The sequence below is a fragment of the Acromyrmex echinatior genome, chromosome 6 (genome assembly GCF_024713525.1).
Source record: "Acromyrmex echinatior isolate Ae372 chromosome 6, ASM2471352v2, whole genome shotgun sequence".
NCBI classification, from domain to species: domain Eukaryota; kingdom Metazoa; phylum Arthropoda; class Insecta; order Hymenoptera; family Formicidae; genus Acromyrmex; species Acromyrmex echinatior.
In genome coordinates this window covers 8,638,807-8,662,929 of record NC_141857.1, presented here as the reverse complement: position 1 = coordinate 8,662,929, position 24,123 = coordinate 8,638,807, and the positions used below count along the sequence as shown (strand labels likewise).

At 28.4% G+C, this 24,123-nt stretch overlaps 3 protein-coding genes across 12 annotated transcripts; 2 read left to right on the top strand and 1 right to left on the bottom strand.

The window, feature by feature from the left end:
* Positions 1-98: 98 nt before the first annotated feature.
* Pez (protein tyrosine phosphatase non-receptor pez) lies at positions 99-3,701 on the top strand. 3 transcript variants are annotated; one of them, XM_087406949.1, is made up of 8 exons: positions 99-548; positions 1,029-1,188; positions 1,461-1,826; positions 2,024-2,192; positions 2,278-2,439; positions 2,507-2,595; positions 2,800-2,992; positions 3,076-3,701. In XM_087406949.1, exons 3-8 carry the CDS (start codon positions 1,480-1,482, stop codon positions 3,391-3,393), a joined length of 1,278 nt encoding a protein of 425 aa, XP_087263075.1. In that variant the 5' UTR covers positions 99-548; positions 1,029-1,188; positions 1,461-1,479; the 3' UTR covers positions 3,394-3,701. The 3 variants fall into 3 exon arrangements, with proteins under 3 accessions (XP_087263075.1, XP_087263074.1, XP_011068861.1); XM_087406948.1 differs by having other exon boundaries at positions 99-1,188; XM_011070559.2 differs by lacking the exon at positions 1,029-1,188 and having other exon boundaries at positions 100-548.
* Uros1 (Uroporphyrinogen III synthase 1) lies at positions 3,542-5,929 on the bottom strand. 6 transcript variants are annotated; one of them, XM_087406951.1, is made up of 3 exons: positions 5,322-5,929; positions 4,922-5,134; positions 3,542-4,820 (listed from the first exon to the last, which is right to left on the bottom strand). In XM_087406951.1, exons 2-3 carry the CDS (start codon positions 5,103-5,105, stop codon positions 4,207-4,209), a joined length of 798 nt encoding a protein of 265 aa, XP_087263077.1. In that variant the 5' UTR covers positions 5,106-5,134; positions 5,322-5,929; the 3' UTR covers positions 3,542-4,206. The 6 variants fall into 6 exon arrangements, with proteins under 6 accessions (XP_087263077.1, XP_011068860.1, XP_087263078.1 ...); XM_011070558.2 differs by having other exon boundaries at positions 5,363-5,929; XM_087406952.1 differs by having other exon boundaries at positions 4,922-5,529; positions 5,603-5,929.
* A 3,618-nt stretch (positions 5,930-9,547) lies between these two features.
* LOC105154819 (sulfotransferase 1C4) lies at positions 9,548-19,044 on the top strand. Of its 3 annotated transcripts, none has more exons than XM_087407134.1 (4): positions 9,548-9,646; positions 9,842-10,072; positions 16,132-16,231; positions 18,579-19,044. In XM_087407134.1, exons 2-4 carry the CDS (start codon positions 9,865-9,867, stop codon positions 19,027-19,029), a joined length of 759 nt encoding a protein of 252 aa, XP_087263260.1. In that variant the 5' UTR covers positions 9,548-9,646; positions 9,842-9,864; the 3' UTR covers positions 19,030-19,044. The 3 variants fall into 3 exon arrangements, with proteins under 3 accessions (XP_087263260.1, XP_087263258.1, XP_087263259.1); XM_087407132.1 differs by having other exon boundaries at positions 9,599-9,751; XM_087407133.1 differs by having other exon boundaries at positions 9,602-9,683.
* The last annotated feature ends 5,079 nt before the right edge of the window (positions 19,045-24,123 follow it).

Here is a 24,123-nt window from a genome sequence, read left to right as displayed (position 1 = left end):
TACTCTTCTATGCTCTCGTGCTGAGAGATTTTCTGCCCTTGTTTTATGTCTAATAAACAATGAGGCTAGAATGAGACAATAGTAGCGTCTCCCCGAATGTACCTATACCAACAGTAAGCAAACAGCAAGTTTTGTTCAGTACTGTCAGTAATGTATAGTTTATCTCGTTGACGAATCGAATTACTTCGAAGAAACTGTGAAAACTTGGGAAGTAGATATTCGAGCGATACTTTAAAAGGAATTCAATGCTTGCTGTTTGATATCAGCTAATTGATATGGCTACTGATAACGGAGTCTCGATTGTCAAAATATACATCTATCTCGGATGGGTAATGTGTCCGCTGAGCGAATAATGTGTACAGTGTTTACACAAGAAACTGACTGATGAGTGTATACGATATTTTAAGACATTAAAGGAGTTCGCGTATGCGCACCGCTTAAAATATATATCAATATATCTCTTGACTTGTTATATCGCCAATTTGTACTGCGACGTTTCTCGTAAATCATAATGTCACTTTATAATGCGAATGATATTTGATACAATTGTAAGTCTTAAAATTTCTTAATCTATAATCTATTATTATTCTGCGTCCTGTTGAACACAAATTAATAGTATTTAACATTAATATTATAATTTCCTAATCATCAATGTACCCAGATAACGTGTCTATCTTGTTGCTGGCAAGTTGCTTATTAAATATGCATTGCTAAGTATGCATTGTTACCAGAATTACAACAACTGAGTCTTCATTTGTTGGCAACTTGATGCCTTCACAATATGATAACATTTAGTAGCAACTTGTCAGCATTGTGCGGACAACTTTAAGATCGTCCCCATCAAAATTCATATTATTGCCATCATGTTATCATAATATACAGCATCATACAATGCTATCATATTGTCGACAACACAAGATAACATTGACATAGCTATCTTGCTGTTAAAATGCTAGCAATACATAAGATCTGTTCGTTTTAACTAAAATGCACAGTTCATCTTTCTTCCTTTTCTTTCCATGTTGGAGAAATCGTTAAAGATAAATCTATGGCAAGTTGCCATAATAGCATCATAAGCAATCACAGATTTGTATGATTTTGCTGTGATACGCTTTGTTATCTGCATAACTGTTATTACAATGTATTACATTACATTTATATTATTAAATGGAAAATTATAATACTGATGTACGTATTAGTTTGTATTTATTAGGATACATTAAGTCTATTTCTTTATTCCTGCATTAGACTACACTTTCTGAATTTTCTTTCTCTCTTTTGCTAAAAAATATCAAATATATCTACTCTATTTTAAATTCCAAAAATGTATACTAGTTCAGTGTATACTAGTTACACAAAATCATTACAAAAAACTTATAAAAAAAAGACTTTTGTGACACTTCGGATTTCCCTTAGATTTGTAATCAATGCGCTACATGTATGTATTTTTTTTTTTTTAGTTACTTTGCGGCTGCCAAAATGCCGTTCAAGTTCCACTTGAAAAAGAGCAGACAGTATAATGTCGTGTCCAAGAATCAGTACGTAATCTGTGTCGAATTGTTAGATGCCACTTCTATAGAATGCACTCTCAGCATCGACAGCGTTGGCCAGGAGTGTCTGGACAATGTGATGCAACGTTTAGGATTAGGGCAACCAGAGTTTTTTAGCCTACGCTATGTTTGCCGCAGTACATCATCACTTCGATGGATAGACATGGACAAACCTTTAAAGAGGCAGCTTGAAAAAGATGCTAAAAGCTTTACGCTTTACTTAAGAGTTATGTACTATATAGTGGACGTACGACTCATTCAAGATGAGATGACAAGGTTGACATAATTCGCTTAAGTGATATAAGGTCTGTTCTTTTTAGTTCAACTTGCACAAACTTTATTTTTTCTTATTTCCTCTTCAAATTAAAGAAGAAAAGAAGAAATATGAATCTTACAAAAAATTAAAAATAACAGACCTATAAATTTCTTAAAAAATATAATTTTACATGTTTCTTCTCGTTTTCCTTCCACAGATATCATTATTATCTTCAACTGAAGAATGATGTACTAGAAAACAAAGTACATTGTAATTACAGACAGGCTTGTGTGTTGGCAAGCTATTCTATGCAAGCTGAGTTTGGAAATTATAGTCCAGAGAGACACACAATCGAGTATCTCCAACAATGTACTTTCTTCCCAAACGTAATACCAATTTTCATAATTAAATTATTCTAATTGCAAATGTCATATAAATCTAAATCCGAATTCTATTTAAATTTCTCTTTAGGACGTAAACAAAACAGATCCAAATGGTCAAGAATCTCTTTTATACACAGCAATATGTCAATATAAAGGTTTTGCCAATATGACACAAGCTACTGCAGAAGAATTATATATCTCGATTGCCATGCAACTGGAAGGATATGGCACTGAAACTTTTCCTGCCAAGGTATAAATAGCGCGATAAATTAATTAATTTTTGTTGCTTCAAATCCTACAATTATGGAATATTTCAGGATAACAGTAACAACAAAGTTATACTTGGAATTTCTATCAATGGAATTATGGTGACCTATCCTAATACTCAAACAACGCAATTTTATAGGTTAATTTACTTTTTATACATGTTACTTTAGGTCTGTTCTTTTCAGAATCTGAATTTCTTGCATGTTCATCTTTTCTCTTTTTCTTTCCACATTGGAAAAAAAGAGGAGATAAATAGTGCAAAAAATTCAGCTTAAAAAGACTTTTTATACGCATTAAATTATTTTTATACATGCATATTAAATAAATAATTTACAATTTGCAGATGGAAAGACATCAGTAATGTTATAAATCAAAAGAAGACGTTTAGAATAGAGTGCAAATGTGAAGAAGCAAAGCAATTTGTATTTACCGAGTCGCGCGATGCAAAATACATATGGAGATTATGTATAGCCCAACATTTATTCTATATACAGTATCAAGAACGCCGTCCACAAGAAAGATCTAGTGGCTGCTGTGTGCGTAAATTAACATTTGTTTAATTATATTGAAACATGCGTACAGAATTTTATGTAATTGTAGGCATTAATATGTGTTACAGGATAATGATACAAACGATTCTAGTGAGCAAGCAGTATCCGTGAATTCGGATAACAGGACCTCGGACACACATACACGATGGACAAGTTACAATGATCTTTCAATACCATCACCGTGTCCTGTTGTATCCATTTCGTCAACCGATATAAATAGTTTGCGCGCGTTATTACCATCATATAGACCGGCACCCGATTACGAAACGGCAGTCCAAATGAAATATAATAGTGGAAACGCTTCTCAGCCTTATTATGCGAATCAGTCCGCAATAGTTAGTTCAGATATTTCGTGCCTGTTAGGTGTAAACCGCAATAGATATTAAATTTAATAAGATACCTGATAAAGTCTTACAGAAATATTTGTGATATAAAAATTTGAACATGCAAAAGAGATTATATATTATGTATAAAAAAAATTCATACATATTCCAAATAAAATATTTATAAACTATATTAAATATGTTAAATATATTATTTCGTTTCGAATATTATGTTTTATTTTTATAAATATATACTACAATATAAAATTATTAACAATATAAAAGATGTGTATGCACAAATTTACAAACAACGCTTTTATCAACAAAATTGTACATTATTTTTCTGAATAAAACAATATAATATAATAAAATACCTAAATGACAATCAAAGTTACAATTATATTATAAGATATATTTACATATATAATACACATATACGCGCACGTATACACACATTTGCTTTTATAGCTCTCTAAAATATATATTGTATGTACATTATTTATAATTATTGTTAACAAACTTACATGAACTGAAGAAAGAAAGATTCCTCTTATTATGAAATAATTTGAGAAATGTTTAGATATTAAAAAATATATGTATTGCAATATCAAAATATTAAAAAAAAATGTTGATAAGTTCATAATATATATGTATGTATATCAGTATATAATATTTTCCTCGATCATTCTTATTTAAATCAAAAAAAGAGAATTCCATATTCGGTCGAAGCAGATCTTGATGCTTGATAATATTTATATACAAATGCAAATACATATTGCATTGTGTATAAACTGCGCACCAATTTAGTTTGCCGATCTAGTTTTCATGATCAATCTTTATGACAAACAACCCAAAAGGCATCATGTTATTATTTCATCAATTATTCTTTTTTAAATTTTCTATAGAATCAGCAGCTGTGATCGCTTGCATCAAAGCTGCTGGTTCAGGTTTATTTGCAGTGGCATATACATTGAAACCAGAATCAATTAATGCATCTTTTGTTACAGGTCCTATTGCTACTGCTTTTATATCTTTGACATTATAGAAATTTCTCTTAAGTTGCGCTGTAATATGCTCAACTATAGATGGACTGAAAAAAACAAATATACTAGGAGATTTCTCAAGCATTTTTGGTAATTCTTGTTCAAGAGTTTCGCTCTCTAATGTTCTATAAACTATGATCTTTTTTATTGAAATTCCACTATCTCTGACAGTACAAGAGATAGTTTCACGTGCAATTTCACTGCATGGATACAATAATGGTTTGGAATCTTTCTTTATATCAAGAATAATTTTTTCAGCCAGTTGCTTTGAATTACCAGACTGACTGCCTACACAATGTTGTAAATTAAGTTGATTTCTTGCGAGAGATTCCGTCATAGATCCCACGCAGTACGTTGGCATCTGTTTCCAATGATACAGAATACTAGTATCTTCTTTTACTGCCAATGCAACAGCTTCAACTGTACGAGGACTAGTTAATATTAAACCTATAATTAATTAACAAGTGATAAATATAATAATTAGTTATAATAATTATATAATAATAATTACATATAATAATTATGTTGAAAATAATAAGATGTATTACCACTATATCTGTCAGCTACTGACAAACATGTTCGCAGATCCGAAATATTCACAAATTCGAATTTCAAAGTTTGTAAACATTCGCAATTATAACCAGCTGATTCCAATATCTTGCTATATGTTTCCTGATTGCTCTTTTCAGATAATCCTTTACACAATACTACTCTCTTACAATTTCCAGCCATTATGTGAACAAGTGTTTTTAATTTGTAAACTGAAATTTTGATATAACAGGAAAAAAATGTATATTGTAAATGTATATTAATAACAATAACAAACTGTATAATATTGGATTATCAAAAAAGAGTTCGGAATCATTTACCAAAAAATAATTATTAATAATTGTCAATGACATTCTGAATAAATTTATATGTAAAAAATAATGTTTTTAAGGATAATACCTGGTAATACAAAACTTTTTTTTAGTAATTATTTAAAATACCTTTCCTCTCCTTAAAATCGTAATAAAAATGTACTCATTCGACGCGTATTCATTTAAAACGAAAGAATCTGGCAGAAAAACGCGGCGATCAACCTCATGAATCAAGTTATTAAGCGTTAAAGTTCTTTAGAGGTTAAGATATCTCGCTCGCGATACAGCGTTAGGGTCTGCGCACAATAGAAATATTAAGAAACAAATATTAAGAACTGGAATAAATACAATATTAAGATTTCAATCTACCAGATTACCAGTTACATCGGAATGTACGTGATTTCTGGTAGGTTGAAATCTCAATATTTATTCCTATTCCCAATATTTCCTCCATTGTATGCAAAGCCTTAAGTATACGTTCTTTTAATTACACAAATTCTCTGCTCTACAAACACAAATTCACTGCTTTAAAAACAGAAAAACGCGGCAGTCGATCTTGTAAATCGAGTTAAGCGTTGAAATTCGACTTTAGAAGTACTTAAGATATCTGTCATCCCGATTCGAGAGATACAGTTCTATGGCTGCGTTCACGAGAGAAAATTAATCAGTTAGTGCTTAGTGATTCTTTAATACGATTAATTCCTATACTTAGATTTAACGAAGAACTAAAGATAAGAACCAATTGTATTAAAGAATCACTAAGTGCAAACTGATTAATTTTCTCTGCTAAACGCAGCCTATGTATACCTTAGACATACATAGGCTGTGTATTTGAGATATAAAAAAATATTTTGTACAAAAGTTTTTACAAAATTAGCTGTATTCATTCGCGTTTTTAGAATAATTATTTATCAATTTTTTTTTAAATTTTCGAAAAAGTTATTAAATAATTATTCTAAAAAAATATCATTGAATAAATAGAGGTAATTTTATTGTAAAACTTTTGTATAAAACATTTTTTTATATCTCGAATAGTTTTCGAGATATAACGGAGAAAGTGAAAATTGCTTCACATATGAGCCCTGATTTCACTCTTCAAACTCTATGTTGATAGCAATTTTCAGAACTTTTTAAAAAAATTATTATTTTTAAAAATATTTATGATAGATAGAGGTAATTTTATTATAAAGCTACTTGTAAGTAGATGTCTATCCCAAAAAAATGATAAAATGCTATCATTTCTACACCTATCATGAAATAGACAGCATGATGCGCTTTTTTATAATATAGTGATTTTCTCAGTAGGCCTATTCCATTCTAATTTTTTTATGCATGAATTATTTCAAATGCCATCATTCTTCCCTTGATTACTTTGGAACATTTAAAAAATGTGTTTAAAAAGAAATATTATTATTATTATTATTATTATATAAAAATATATTCGCGCGAGTAATATTTAAAAAATGCTTATCAAAATATTGTAAAATTACAACATCCTTCTCCTGATTTTCCTCAATATGTCATTAATTTAATAATGCAATTAAATAATTTTTAAACTCAAGAAGATGTTTTAATTTGACTCTAATTTATTTACATACGTTATGAATGTTGCTTATGTTGAAATTAACTACAGAAATGAATTGATTAATATTTTGGTACATATGGAAATAAAAAGATAATAAAATGTTATTTAACTCAAGAAATAGGGTTTCTATTACTCCTTTGACATCTAACAGTGATGAGTTACGGTATCATATATTTCCTGTAATGTATAAACACATTTTTTGTTATAGAATAATGAATGTATTAAATTTCCTAAAAAACATTTCCTAAAAATCATTTCCTAAAAAAGTAATTTAATATATTAATTTCTACCTGCGTTTTTTTACACAATATTCCTATCAAATTCTTCAAAATCTTCTGTCCTCCCGGGAAAAAATGTTATATATATGAATATATTTTATATATAATTATATATAATTGTACAATATATAAAATATGTTAATTTTTAATATAATTATATAATATATTAGGTGTTGGAATTAATTCGTAGCGTTTTTAATGAAAGAATGTTATTTATTTCACATGAGCATTAAAAAATACATTAATGAAAGTACTTCCCATCACTTGTAAAACGCTACGAATTAATTCCAACACCTAATATTTTAATATAATTATATAATATAATTTTATATAATTTTATATAATTATATACATAATAATGTATAACTATAATAAAACATTATTTTAAATACGAAATGCTACTACGGTCGAGTGTTGAGATATTGAACCAATATATATATTCATATAAATGAATTAATTCCAAAAATGATAATTACGTGGTAATTACCGATATGGTTGTCGGACTTTCAACGCAATCAATCTGAAATATTAATAATCCCCCCAAATTTCCCAAATTAATCTTAAAAAACTGTAATAAACTTATTGCGAAAAATTTAGACCATCGAGATCTTAGCAATATTCTTCGCAATAACCGATATGTATACAGAGTTACGTATTTTTTCAGCGCACGTGTATAAATAATAAGATTGAAAACAAGATCGTTTATGTCAAATAACATTACTTTAAACACGAAGCACTACTACGGTCTGAGTGTTGAGATGTTGAACTAATATATATATTCATATAAATGAATTAATTTCAGAAATGATAATTACGTGCCGATATGGTTGTCGGACTTTCAACGCAATCAATCTTAAATATTGATAATCCCCCCAAATTTCCCAAATTAATCTTAAAAATTTATTTTTCGCAATAAGTTTATTTTTTTAATTTTTCGCAATAAGTTTATTACAGTTTTTTAAGATTAATTTGGGAAATTTGGGGGGATTATTAATATTTCAGAAAGTCCGACAACCATATCGGCACGTAATTGAAATTAATTCATTTATATGAATACATATATATTTGTTCAACATCTCAACACTCAGACCATATTTAGCGCTTCGTATTTAAAGTAATGTTATTTAACATAAATAGTCTTGTTTCCAATCTTATTGTATAATAAAACATTTTTTCCCGGGTTTGTGTGCCTAATGCTATTTTATATTAATTTGATATAATATTTTGGAAATATATTTTTATCAGAAATATATTTTCTTAAATCTTAAAAAATGTAAAATAAAAAATTTTATTTTATCACTCTATAAATGCTTCTCTTACAACTAAGATTTCAAATGTCGCCGCCGGCTGCACTTTTCAAGAAGAAAGAAAAAAGTATTTACAAGTTTGGAAAGTATTGATAAGTGGAGAAAGTTTAACCGACTAGCCTAAATTCTTTAATGAATGTGATGCGTGACAAATTTCACCATTGAGTTCTTTAACTTGTTAGTAGGCCATTAGGCAATCTCTATCTCAATATTTTATTAATTATTAAAGCGAGTATTCAGTTGATATTTTCAATTATATTAATATTATATTATATTAATAATCAAAGAATCATTGATTATAAAACTAAGTTACTATAGAGCCGACTTATATATGGAATGTTTGAAGAGTTCCACACTCAAATTAATGTGGAATTTCCACGTAGAGTTTCTTCAATCTTTTCAAAAATTATTTATTGTAGAATTTTTCAGTAGCAGAATTTTCTTTGGTGCGCACTGCATGCAGTAATTTAACACGAGTATGAACTCAGATAACACAGAAAAAGATAACAAATAAAGTTACCTAAACATTACCTAAAGTTACTTAAAAGTTATCTATCTTTAAAATATCGAGAGTTCATCCTTTAGTTAACTTATAAGTACTTTGTTAATTTTGCGAAAATTGAAAATAATATATTTAAGATCAACAATAGGAACAAAACCGCTTAAATAAACTCGCAATCTTTTGTGATGTAACTGAAATTCTAGATTTAAATCAACTTGTAAATATATTATATATATATATTTATATGAGCAAATACAGTTTAATAATTAACATTGCAGTTGTAAACAGCAATAAATAGAGACGTGTATAGGAACATTAGTAGCAGTAAAGTCGAAATCAGAGACTACGCATTAAAGATTGAGATTGAAGATTGAAAAATTGAAAGAAATTTTAGTTTTTATTAATTAAATTTCAATCTTTTGATCTTTAATCTCAATCTTCTTAAGGTCAGAATCAGACTATGTATTAAAGATTGAAATTGAAGATTAAAGATTGAAATTTCAACAATGAGGACAAAGAAATTTTAGCTTCTTTTATTTTGATCAAATTTCAATATTTTAATCTTCAATCTCAATCTCTAATGCGTAGTCTATCGACCTAATATGTAGTCTGACTAATATGATGTCGAAGAAGATTTCTCAATCAGCACACAGAACGGAGAGACCGTTGGTGGAAAGGGAAAGACTCTTCGTGTCGAGCCTCACAAAATTGTCATTCGGAGATTTGACCGTGACGTGTTAAGTTAGTAGTTATCAGGCTCTTCACATCAATCGCGACTGTAAATCATTATATCCGTCTAGCATTACATTAACATTTTTAGTGTAAAATTTAATACATATATAACTCGTAGTTGTTCATATTTTTTAATTCTTTCAATTGTGAATAATAGTCAAAACGAAATAATAAAATAAAACATTTTTTTTATCGATAATCAAGTGGACAAGACATAAGTAGCAAAGATGGCTCGACAACCTCCAAACTACGAGCTTCTGTCAGAAGAAAAGACAAAGGAAATGTTGAAGCTCTTTAAAGGCGAAAGAACTGGATTTGTACTTGTGGGTCCGAAAAAATATCTTTTGCCGTCTAGATATATAGAACAGGGTGAAGGCTTTTATAATTTTAAAGCTAGATCAGATGACATTTGGTTGTTGTCGTACCCCCGATCAGGTACGTATTAACACATTTGCCTAACTGGCCCCCCACTTAACTAAATCTTAATGAATAAATTATATAATAATACTATGCGCTCTCAAAATCCGCAAAAAAATTTTTGCGCTTATTTTATTACTTTATTTTTATTGTTTTATTATTTAGCTAAAAAAATTTTTTGTGGGAGGGCTGTAAGTCAGCCCTCAGTAGGCCGTCAATCAGCCCCCCCTCTATATGTTAATAACAATCGATTTAGAAAATCAAATAGACAGGATTTGTAAGCTATTTATGCGCTTTCATATTCACATAGTTTTAATTTTTGCGCTGCATCCCTTAAGGCATTTCCGTCTTGGAACAGACATGTTTATCCCTAAGTCGTTTAAAATTGCAAAATTACACTATCTAACTATGCAAAATATATCTTCTAAAGGATTGCAGCGCAAAAATTGAAATTGTTTGGAAATGGTATAGCGCATAAATCAAAGATATATTTTGCATAGTTAGATAGCTTAATTCTGCAGTTTTAAACGACTTAAGACTGAATATGACTATTTGCTCCAAGATGGAAGTCTTTTAAGGGATGCAAAACAAAAATTGAAACTATGTGAATATGAAAGCGTATAAAAAGTGCATAAATCCTGTCTATTTGATTTTTCAAATCGGTTGTTACTAATACATGGGGGAGGGGGGATGGAGCTGATTGACAGCCGATTCCGAGACAAACAAATTTTTTTTTTTACCTAAACGAAATGAGTGCAATAATTTTTTTGGCGAATTTTAAGAGCACATAAATAGCGCATTATTATAGAATTTATTTATAGGAGGCAGACTGGTCGTATCAACTGGTGATAAATGCAAAAAAGATTAAGCAACAGTAATTCCATTATATGGATATTTTTAGTGTAACAATATATACTCAAACAATAAAAATACGAGGAAACAGTGAAAATTTTTGATTAGACTTTATCTTTTAAATGATGTTTTTTTTTCATACCACTTAACTTGAATTTTATAAAATTTTACAAATGTATTATTATTCTAATTTTCCTTTCTCTCAAAATTAGATCTTCTAATCGGTTTTTCAATTTTTTTAAATTTATTTTCAAATATATTTTAATTAAATCAAGACGTATATATTTTTTGAAATTAAACCCTGATTTAAAAAATTCGATAGAAAACGAAAGAAAATGATTTTGATCGTTTTGAATATGGATTTTGGTTTGTGATTTCACAAGAGAAGAAAGAGAGAGAAATCGAAATTTATTTAGCACTCTGAAGCTAAATTCCCTCAAGGGCTTAAACTTATACAAAAATATTGTTATATTAATAGTTATAAAGTTGTGTATACAAAAATGTGGAAGATTAACAAAAATATAGAAGTTTAATGTTTCCAATACTGTAGATTATCTTTAATCTCGGTTCAATTTATTCATCTTTTTCTGACTTTTAGAACTAGAAAGAGATGAAAAATAAATTAAATCATGAAACTCAGCCATGAGTCATTCAGACATAAAACTGTTGTTGTACTGTACAACATTTAATAATGTTAAAGATGGTCACATTTCACTGCATGGTCTGCACAATTTGCATATAGAAAAGCTTGAAATATGACTTTGTGATTCATAATTCAGCTTTATATTTTGCGGTAATGTTTAATATTTTTCTGTTGAAGATGGCTCAGAACGAAGCCGAAACGTTCAGAAATAATTAAACTTATTTATTTTTATATTATTGTATTATATATTATATATTCTTGCGCAATTTTGTTCCAGCGCCAACTCTCCTAAGGCTTCGTGAATTATATTTATTGTCCTTTAAATATGCATTATATAGCATTTCGTGAAATCACGAACCAAAGTTCCATATTCAAAACGATAAAATATCTTTTTTCATACACTATTTAAAAAGATATATTAAATTTTATTTTTTAACAATGTAGAATTAATATTAAGAATCTTTATTTTAGACTGCATATGTGAGAACACAATCAATACTAGAAATTTAAAATGCCTATTACGATCGAAATTTGGATCTTCATTGCTTTTTAAATAATTCAAGCTTGAATTACTAATATATATTATATATATATACTTTTGCAATATGTATAACATATTGTAGTCTTTTTTAACTGCGCGCCGAATTATTTTTCTGGATTATAAACGCAATTAAAACTACTCTAATAATCGTGAATTAAATTAACAAGCAATTTTACTAATTTGATGCAACAATCAAGCATCATATTATAAAGATATTAATATGTTGAAAAACTGTTAATAAATTTATTGCAAAAAATATTACCTCGGCCGAGACTTGAATTCGGATCTCTTGTATTCCGTATGAGCGTCCTAAGCCATTAGACCACCGAGGCTAAAATTAATGTGTATGTTGTTTCACATAAAATGATATTAATTACACATTAAAATTACACATCGGATATAATTTACAGTATTTAAAAACGTATATGTGGTATCGACAAAATTCAAATCTAAGACTTATGGATAACCTAACATTTATGGATAACCTAACACCTATGGATAACCTATAACGCTGAATTATCGTACACTAGTCAGATTCGACTGTTATTCGACTCCTTGTATAAGTTATTATAATGAATTTGCAATAGGTTGTCAGTAGTGATCTATATGGAATTACATACATCGAAAGGTCTATTGATACTTAATAGGAAATTCTTCACCGCGTAAAATTAATTCTACAAGTTTTTATAATGTATCGATCTATAGTTTTCAAATTACAGAAATTGAAATATTCTTTATGGAAAATCACTTATGATCCTCGATGGGTTAATATATATTTCAATAGTTTTCTTCATATAGGTAACTTCGGTACGCCGTGCCGGGATTTACGCCGTAGAAGTCGGAAAAAATAAGAGTAGGGGTAATTTTCCCGTAACTACTCTGTTACATGCCTTTATATTGTATTAGTATTGTGTTATGATTTCAATTTTTTACTGTTAATATTAATGAAATTATTATGAATTAAATCGATTTGTCACTGTAATAAATATATATATATATAAAACAACTTTATAAATTATAATCTACATAAAACGATTACTGTAGAGCGCGTAAAAGATATAGTGGTTATTTCGTGATGTATAAGTGCAGAGAAATAAGTAAAACATTGTTGTATAGCAAAATACAAGTACTTTGCTCTTATATTCTTTATTTAGTTTGTTGTTTTATAAATCCCATCTGTTTGGAATATACGGCATTTTTAGTGAACGAGATTTGCCCTAAGCATACAAAGTGCGCAGATTGATGCGCTAAATAAACACTTTACATGAAATATATACTTCATATAATAATACTTGTAACATATGTAGGAAGATTGTAATTATTATCTATTACTTCATATACATATTTATCATTTTTATTCCTTAATAAAACTTAGTAAACATATTTTGTAAGTTATTATGTCATTTTATATCTCTTATTTATAAGCATTATTTGTAAATTTTTTATAAGGCGTATATATCTCTCCTCCCCTATAAGTAGCATATCCCACTCCTTTGGGATATACAGTAGAAATTTATAATAATAGGAAAAATAAACATTTCGCATTTCTAATTTTTTTTTTCATAATAATAGACAGCACATACATAATAATAGACGAAGTTTTTACTGACGTAGTTCATTTACCTTAAACATGGTAAATAATACTTAATAAATTAAGTTTTTGTTAGGCGCGGCGTATGTTAGGTGCGGAGTTACCATAAGCATTTATGGTGAATTTATTGATAGGCTATCAATAGTCGACAGCAGCTAGATGCACATATGTATACAGAGTATTCTCTCTAAACTTAAAATATGAATTCAAGATCTCAAAACAAAAAAATTTTCCTTTGGACGTATGCTTGCAAACGTGTCGTTTAAGAGATATTTACTTCTGAAGTTATGTATACAAAACTGTAGGAAAATAAATAATTAAAATATTTCTTTTTGTTCTGAAAAAAGTCGTTCGAAAGTCATTGATATTTTGTTTGCAAAATTCATAGTTGTAGCTCATAGTTCGTAGCTATTAGTTCATTGGTGCTTTTGTAGAATAAACTTATAATCATACCTCGTACATATTCTAATAGTGAATGGTATATTTATATGGATTTTGTGACGGAAATTGTTTTGAACAAAACATTTAATAATTAAATTTTATTACTATAAAGCAATAAAGAGAATAGACTTTATTTCGATATCATTCATTTCTACGGTTCTGTATAACTTCAAAAGTAAATTATCTCAAACGAAGCGTTTGCATCCAGAGAAAATTTTTGTTTATTTTGAGGTTCTGAATATTTTAAGTTTGATGATTTAATCTAGGAATACCTTGTGTATGTTTTTATCACGGCAATTATGGAATTGTTCACTCCCAAAATTTAGTTTTGAGTGTGAAAATCTACACTCAAAGGATCCAAGAATTGGATTAAAAATCAACTGTAAATAGCAGAGATTCAATTAAAGATCATTTATATCGTAATCATGTGTCGTATGCCATAATCTGTAAGAATTGACACAGTTATCATATCTACCATATTGTATTTGATAGAAAATTGTTATTGAAAAATTACATAAATTCTGATATATTTTCTATCTTTAATTCCATATAAATAACGATTATGTTATTACAGAACCTTATTTATTACAGAATTGATAGTAGATCCTCTATCATGTTTCCCACATTACATGAGATAGAAAATTATGTAAAATATCAAATAAATTTTTATAGAAATTTTTTTATCTTTAATTCCGTTTGCAAACGACACGTTTGCGAGCAAAAAAACTAATATATTAATTATATACTGTGTAAGTAATAAATTTTTTATCATATATTTTACATTGAATCTGAAGAAGATATTCATACAAAATATCAAATAAGTTTCGAGTGATTTTCTATTATCAATGTCATATAAATAACATACATGAATTACTTATTAGAACTGATAAAATTCTCTTATCAAAATTTTTTATTTCGTTTTAATTTTCTAACAACATCGAAGATAAATGACACTAATTTTTCTCTTATCGCATTATCTATTGCGTTGTCTTTATTCATATTATTTAATTTTTTTTGGAACTCTCAACTACAATTATGAAAGCTGTAATGCGTTATTTTTCGTTCTGGACACTAATATATAATCATACATTGACGTTCTTTTGCTGTACAAATTTTCTAATAAGACAAAGATTTTTCAATTATTGATACCAACATTTTGATGTCTTGACATTGCGAAGTATATTTTTATTTGCCATCGACCGTTCACAATATAAGTTTTTACTTCTCTGACGAATTCTAATGTATGTATTTTATATGTGTTACTGTTCCGTTTAACAAGATAAAGATCCTCCTTAATTTTATTGATACCAACAATTATATAGTTATTCAATGCGAATATACATGTTTAATCTTCGATCGACTTTATGTTATGTTTTTATGTTTAGACATATTTTGTAAACATTGATAATGATCCGATAGAAACGTTTATTGTTGTTAGCCGGCATGTTATTAAATTTCATAATTAATTTATTAAGACTTTTATTTATCTACTAATTTTTATCAAAAAAAGATTTAAAAAAAATTTTTAGCTCGTAGTCCTTTTGCCTAACTTATTTTTAAATTATTGAGTCATTATATTATTATATTTTTACTATTATATATTTCTCAAGTATCTTACATTGAATCTGATAAAAGATATTGATATCAAAATATCAAATTTCGAATGATATTTTATTGTCAATTCCATAAAAACGAATATGAGTATAAATACGACAATTAAAGAATTTCTATTGATTTAAAACGCTTAAAAAAAGATATTATAAAAATCGATTCGAAACGATAGCAGTTGTGTCTAACTTGAAAAATGCCTACGATAAGCTTTATAAATAACGATAAAATTTTATAAGAATTTAATTATTTCTTATATATATTCTATCGGATTTTTTATCAGAGAATGTTTTAAATTTTATTTAAGATTATTTTAATAATCAAAAAGATAAATCTTTATCTTTTTTTAGATGTAAAAAAGAAATTTTATTCATACTTGTTATTTTTCTATATTAAAATAGGAACGACTATGACGCAAGAGCTCATATGGCTGTTGGCAAATGATTTGAATTTTGACGTAGCGAAAAAGCGTCTACTTACTGAAAGATTTCCATTTCTCGAGTGAGTATGTGTGTTTATATGTGTATATATGATGATACATTATAAAAGAACTTTAAGTACAATTATAACAATAGTAAGTGATTGATAACAATAGTAAGTGATAGATAGTGATAGATAGTAATAGTAAGTGATAGAGTAATTTTGACTCTCACTATTAAAAGTGCACATATTTTCACATAATAGTAAAGTTATATCCTACGAATAAAACTCTTATATTATATTCTTCTTTACAGAAATTAAACAATTTGCAAAAGAAATTAAACTTAAAATCGAAGTTAAATTTATCTATTAAAAGTATTTATCTACATATAATAATTTGCCATCAATCCACATAGAACACTTTATCCAAATATCACCCTTAGGATATAGGAACGTTCTCTAAATATCCTTAAGATGCCTTGGGACTATGTCTGTTCTGTATAGGAAATTACTTACAATTTTTTTAAGCTATATTATTAGATATATATTATTATATACTGATATAACAAATATAATATGTTTGACATTATCATTATGTTACACAATACAAAAAAATAAATACATTTGTTTGAAAACAATAAAATATATTATAATATTATAATATTATTGTAAAAAATTTTCCGTCTGATATAAGTACACATTTACACAATTACAACTAAAAATACAAATTCTAAAAATACACAATTTTATAAACAAACATAAATTTTATTTTAACATAATTTTATTTTTATATAAAGTTTATTATTATTAAGCCATTATGAGATTATCTTTATTTTTTTTTAACACAATTTCATATTTCATATTTGCAAATTGTATAATTTTATTAACTTTTTTTGCTGAAATGAAAACATGAATAAACATTTTTATAATTAACTCCAGGCAGATGTCATATATTTTATTTTTATTTATTCATTTTGTTTGCAATATTTAAGATATTTTTTATTATTTATCGCTTACAGTATTGCATATAATTTGAACGAATTAACAAAATTATATATCACATGGCAAATATGTATTATATCTTATACATTGAAAATTGAATATACAACTGCAAGTCAAATTAGAAAATATAGCACTTTTCTCTAGAAATGCCCAATATATATTTTATCAAATAGCATAATAAAATATATTGAGGATTTCGCGGTTTAATTCATTTCTCTATATTTTTATTAAACATATCTTTACATCAATTTATGTACGATGGTTTTAAGTACACTGAGTGGGCACTAGTTCTGTTAAAAAACGTAATTAGAATTATGTTTTCAAAGACAGGCTATGCCTAGTGAGAAATGATAATAAAATCGATGACATAAATTGATAATAATTCGACGTAAATTTGATGACATCGATAGATTCCATTCGATATAGATTCCATTCGGTATAGATTCCATTATTATTTCTCACTGGGTGTTTGATAAGCGTTTTGAAATACTGGAAAATTTATTTAAATATAGAAATATTATTAAGTTCCTCTAATTGTAAAATTTAATCCTAATCGTCTGACGCTTCTTTACTTAATGATTTATTAATAAGCGGTCTAATTTAATTTATTTATGTTATTTATATTATTTATACATTTTTAATTCAGATATTTTTACTGCTTATAATCGTTATATTTAAAAGCATTTCTATAATTGTTTATTGTAATTGTAACTTTTATGTTATTTTAATACTTTATTAAATTGAGATATTAAATCTTATGATCTTTTGTCAATGTTTGTTAAGGATGTATTTGACGTACAGTCCTTGCAAAGAAAATTAAATTTGGTATGTTTACACTTCAAATAAACTATATACATATGAAAGTTACGTGAATAAGATTATATTGTTATTTAATAACATATTTTTGTAGTTTATTTATTTTATTTGTTATTATCTTTATTGTTAAAAATGAAAATTTAAAAAATTATAAATAATTAACACATTTTTCTTTTATAAGTATTTTAAATATTTAAAATAATTTATGCAAAATTTCATTGCGATTCACTGATTAATTACAAAGATATAGAATAAATAAATATTTTATTTATTTACTGGATAACGAATTCATGCATCGCAATATAACTCTACGTAAATAATTTTGAATGCATAATATGTATTCAAATATGTACTTATACTAAAAAATTGAGATTTTTGTCATGTTTATTTTATAATACATATATTTTTATATTTAGAGCACAGATTAAAAAAATACTACTTTTATTTATATATATATATTAAAATAACTTATGATCCAAATAGTAAACCAAAATTTGTCGTATTATTTTTAAACGTAATTTAGAATAATCAATAATTTTTTTATATAATAATTTTGTTATCATTTTGAAAATATGTATAAGACATCCTTAAATTGTATCTTTATTTGCAGATTCAGCTTATTTATTCATCCTGAAGTGGTCCAAGAATTTTTATTCTGTAACAAAGATGACAAAGCAAAGCAAAAATTGTGTCGGGAATTAGCTTTGCCCGGTTATAAAGTTGTCGCTGAAATGCCATCACCTAGATTTATAAAAACCCATTTGCCTTTCAGCATGTTGCCTGGACTTTTAGATGTTGGTTGTAAGACTGTGTATATAGCTCGCAATCCGAAAGACGTTGTAATATCTTGGTATCACCTTAGTTGCTCGATTAAGACACAAGGATACATTGGTGACTTTTCCACCTTTTTGGAATATTTTCTAAATAATTTAACGGCTTGGAGCCCGTATTGGGAACATCTAAAGGAAGCCTGGAATTTAAGAAATTCAAAAAATCTTTTATTCTTATTTTATGAGGAGGTAATAAACGTAAGTATAGACAAAATTTTTGTTCTCATTTAAACAGAGAAAAGTCATCGATACCGATATATTAGTTTGCTTTTGGACAATATTTTTTAAATAAAAATTAAAAATAATTGTAAAAACATAAATACAAATTATAAAATGTCTTCTACCAAATAATATAGCAATTTTTATAATATCTTTTGCAATTTTTCAATATAACTCTACGTAAATAATCTTGAATACATAATGTACTTATATTTAAAAATTGAGATTTTTATTATTTATTTTATAATACATTTCGTTATATTTTTATTAGAGATTTATTACAGATTATAAAAGAGAACTACTATTTATTAAAATAACTGATTCAGATAATAAATCATTACTAAATTTATCGTATTATGGATGGGGAACGTGATTTAGAATATTTGTAATTTTTATTTTTTCATATTTATATTTTTTGAAAAATGTATCAATATCGTGAAACTATTTTTCCAAATACACATTTTTTTAAATCATATAATAATCATCAATATAATTAAATAATAATAATTAATTCCCGCAAAAGATACAACTAACCTCTTTATTGTTAAATGTGTTTTTTTATATGATATATATATATTAAAGAACATTATTTTGTTTCATGGATTTTCAAAAGCAATTAACAAGTAGGCAAAATTTTTTTTGGATAAACACACTGACTAAGAAATTAACAAAGTGCCAATCATCTCAATATCAAAATTATTCGAAACCTCTCGATGGTGAATTTCTCTGAGTTGAAGGATTGTTGAATTATTAAGGACATTCTTTTATTAGAAAAGAGGCATCGGGAACTGGCAGACATTTTCACCGAGTATTTTTTACTTTATCATCTAACGTTGTATAAAATCTTTATAATCAATGATATACATGTATCTATTAAAATCTCAAAGTAATTATTTAAATTAAAAGATGAGGGAATTTTTCAGCAGTATCTATTATGATAGAATAAAATAATTAATTACTCTAATAAAAATATACTTTATTTTATTGAATTCCATTTAATTCTTCATTTTAATTATAAATCTTTATAATCAATGATATACACATATCTATTAAAATCTCAAAGTAATTATTTAAATTAAAAGATGAGGGAATTTTTCAGCAGTATCTATTATGATAGAATAAAATAATTAATTACTTTAATAAAAATATACTTTATTTTATTGAATTCCAATTCCAATTTAATTCTTTATTTTAATTATGTAATAATAATGAAAAACATATTATAATAACAAATAATTTATACCATTTTAAACATAATTGCATGGGAAATATTTTGCTGAACGTTCGCGAGAAATCTAATAATAGCCCACGCCAAGTTCAATATTATCTATGAAGATCAGAGAGATGAGCACGTTGTACCAGACAGATGCAAATGATTGCATCCGTTACACGCGGTAGCCGAGACAATAATTCATAATGCAGCTGAATGTATCATAATATCGCGGCCATACGATGGAAGGGAGGATCGCAATATGCGAATGGCCGCGGATCTCTTGCACGATTTCTCTATTGTTTACGAGCCATTGTGTCCATAATCGTGGGCCAAAGGCCAAGGAGACGGCAATACGACACGTCGCGGTGTTTCTTTTCGTGTGCATCGTGTGCTCGGCGCGCGACATTGCAGTCTTATCTGATCCGACACGAGAGAAATGTTTCGTCGCCATGCAAACAACTCTTTCCCTTTGTCGGCGAGATAAACGGAACTTTTCCCGCGCCGGGTTGTTCCGCTTTATTGCACCGCGTCCTCGCGACTATTTATGCGCTCCGTTAATGAAATCTCGCGAACGATTGTTCGTTTCGATCGCTTTTGGCAGGTACATACACCGTGAAGATGAAAGTTAGCACGCGTTGCTACTCTCGAGCTCGAGCGCACTCGAGCCTTCTTCTTCGGTCTCTCGTAGGTGACAAGTGACGAGGATTTTTATGGCATGGTCTTGCAAAGAAGTAAACGGATCGAGCTTGCTTTCGCTGGAAAGTAATGACGTTTACGGCGGTATGATGAGACTCTATCTTGGATGAATCAGGCTTCGATTTCGCTCTTATCATTTTTCTACTTATATGATAACTTCGTTGTAATAAAATAAAGTCAAAATTTCAATCAATTTTTCCAAAATTTCAGGTCTCAAATTTTTTAGTATCGTATTTTTCAAATCTTGTAGAACAGATGATAAACTAATGTAAAAACACGATAATATTCATAATAAAATGTGTCATTTCGTATATAATTACGTATATAATTACGTCATCCATTCATACAGAGATTAACAAGAATGTAAAGTTGAAGTAATTATTATAATTGAATTTCTCGACTCGATCGAGCTCGTGATATACAATATATATATATTCAATATAATATCCGGTTTTTACAGTATTAACGACGAAATTGAAAGTGCACAAGTATTATTTTCCATTTTGCCTTTGCAAGCAAATTATAACGAGACACGTGTAAGAGCTTTAAATATATTATTACAATATTCATGCGTGTATTATATGTCGATGTCGTAAAATAATTTTCTGGAGACATTAATAGATAATCGAAGATGAAAGTGGTTGTACCAGGGCATTAGCCTTGCAAGGACGAGCGCGATCATTATTCACTACCGTCTTCTTGCTACTTGCTAATTTTATGTACTCGCATGTATGAACACGTTTTAGAAAATCTAACGTGACATCTGGGCTACATTAAAATATTTCTTAACATAATACGAGTATCTTCTCACACACATTAAATAATAAAAAGATTCAAAAATTGATTTATTTGATTGCAAATAATTTATTTTTTATCTGTCATGTTCCAAGAGGCAAAACTATTTGCTTCAGAAAATCTTTGAATGAAAGAGAAAATATGGGAAGCTCGAGGCTTGTACGTAATCAACCGAATAATTAATTCTTGCGGAGGCGTCGCGCGTAATATTTCGTCGTCCTAATTCCTGCAACGAGCGTATGGGCGTACTATAATTCGTTATCAGACGGTCGAGCTTATCAGAAACACTGTATATCGATCCAGTTTAACGCTGTCGGATCGACGTACTCCGATGTAAGCCGCGCTTACCGGTTTGCGCTTTCCGGTGTGGAATTTCGCGCGATTTATCGACACGTTCGTGCGTTCATCGTTTTTCTGAAATTAGGCCATGGTTTCTGAGCTCGCGCGAAGTCACTGACTTTACTTTCCATTCAACGACGACACCGCCGCGCCGCCGAGTCTCCCTACACTATACGTGAGTAGCCTCTAAGTGATCCCTTCGAGCTCGCCGAGGTGGTTTTCTGTCACGAAGAGGAACGTGCTTTCATCTCGATTCGACTGCGATGTGAAGATTCTTCTCACTCGCTCGAAAACTTATTCGCCTTGTCTTCCTCTAATCGGTTTGTCGAAGGAAAACTGTTTGATTAGTAGACGTTTTGCGCGACCCTCAATAAAGATCTCTGGAGAATTTCCTTTATCAGTAAGTGTCATGTTTCGTAACTTGATATTAAGTAATGCTTTTGATTTGAGAAAATTGTAACAAGTAGTAGTAAGTTGAAAACTGTTTCACGCAAGAGACTTGAATGATTTTGAATAAAAAGTGAAAGCCACGCATAATTTCATATTACATCATGTTTCATAATTATCGTGCATATAGTTAAATTATTAATTTATGATATTTATACAACGTGTCATATCATCAATTGAAATCAAAGAAAATTGTCGAGCGAAAGTTCTTTAGTGAATTCTGAAACAATTCAATTATAAAACACATAATAAAATTAACAAACGCGTTTATTTTATTGGTAAATATAGACATCTATCATAAATATGTTTATTATCTTATATATCGCTCGGAAGATAATGTTTCCACAGAGATATCTTATATCTCTTTAAGATATCGATATAAAGATAATGAATGTGCAAATAAATACAAAGCGTAGTTCGCAATATAAAAGCGGAACATTAATTCTTTATCATATATTATATTAAAGAATTCTACAAAATTTAAGGTAAAATTTTTAGCGAGCGGCAAGTAATAATATTTCGAGAAGTCGAGAAAGTGGCATTTAAAAAAATTACAATCCAAGCGGTTTAAACCGGAAATATTGCGCATCGAATATCTTTCACCCACAGAACAATTAAAAGTTTGTGGGGACGACAGACAAGAAACCGCGGGAAGACGCACTGTCGTCAGACCAGAAATCCGGGATACGAAATTAGCTCGGCCGCGTCATGAAAACCATGTTTAAGGAGGTTTATACCTTTCTGCGGTTTAAAGCGCGACAAACGTTCGGCGCCTAAAAGTGCACTCTGCACCATCCGCGTTTAATAATTCTTTCAACGTACGAACACGTGGATGATATATTGCGACAGTGTCGTCGCAAATTTCTGAGTCACGTGGATAACTGTCAATTAGTAAAAAAAATACGTACCGCCAAATCCTATTTTATTCCACGGATATAATATTGTATGTAATAATAGATTTGTCTAGAAGTCTTAAATAATTCGATAATAAATAACACAATTAAACAAGTTGAATTAAACTGCAGAAATTATGTTTATGAATAAACATGAACATAATTTCTGCAGTTTAATTCAACTTGTTTAATTATGTTATTTGTTATTGAATTATTTAAGACTTCTAGACAATTTATTATAGAAAGTATCGAAAAAGTCTGAGAGAAAAGATATTCGCGACTAATTAAACTCTCCATGCTGAGTAACAATTCTGTGTAAAAGAGAATGTTTTTGCATCGCGCCCCCCGTTATTAAATGTTAATTGCTACATCTTAATTATGTTAATGAAGATCTTATTGCAAACTTTCCTTCAATTGAAATGACTTAAAAAACAAAGACGCGAAGCGGCTGACTAGGTTGTACGATTTTTGACGAAGGTATGTGAAACGATTAGAAAATTATGTAATTATTCCGAGAAATTACAACGGCCGTGCGCTTGTGCAATAATTACAATTAGGGCGTGCAGACGGTTGTTTCGACTTTCGCTCAAAAAATCTATCGCTCTCGGAATTTCTTCCTCTTCACATATTTCTTATATGTACGAGCACAAAAACGCGATGCAATGCGTGAGTCTCTTCATGACATTTACGCGAACTAACGTACGATTTTATTTGCACTTTCAG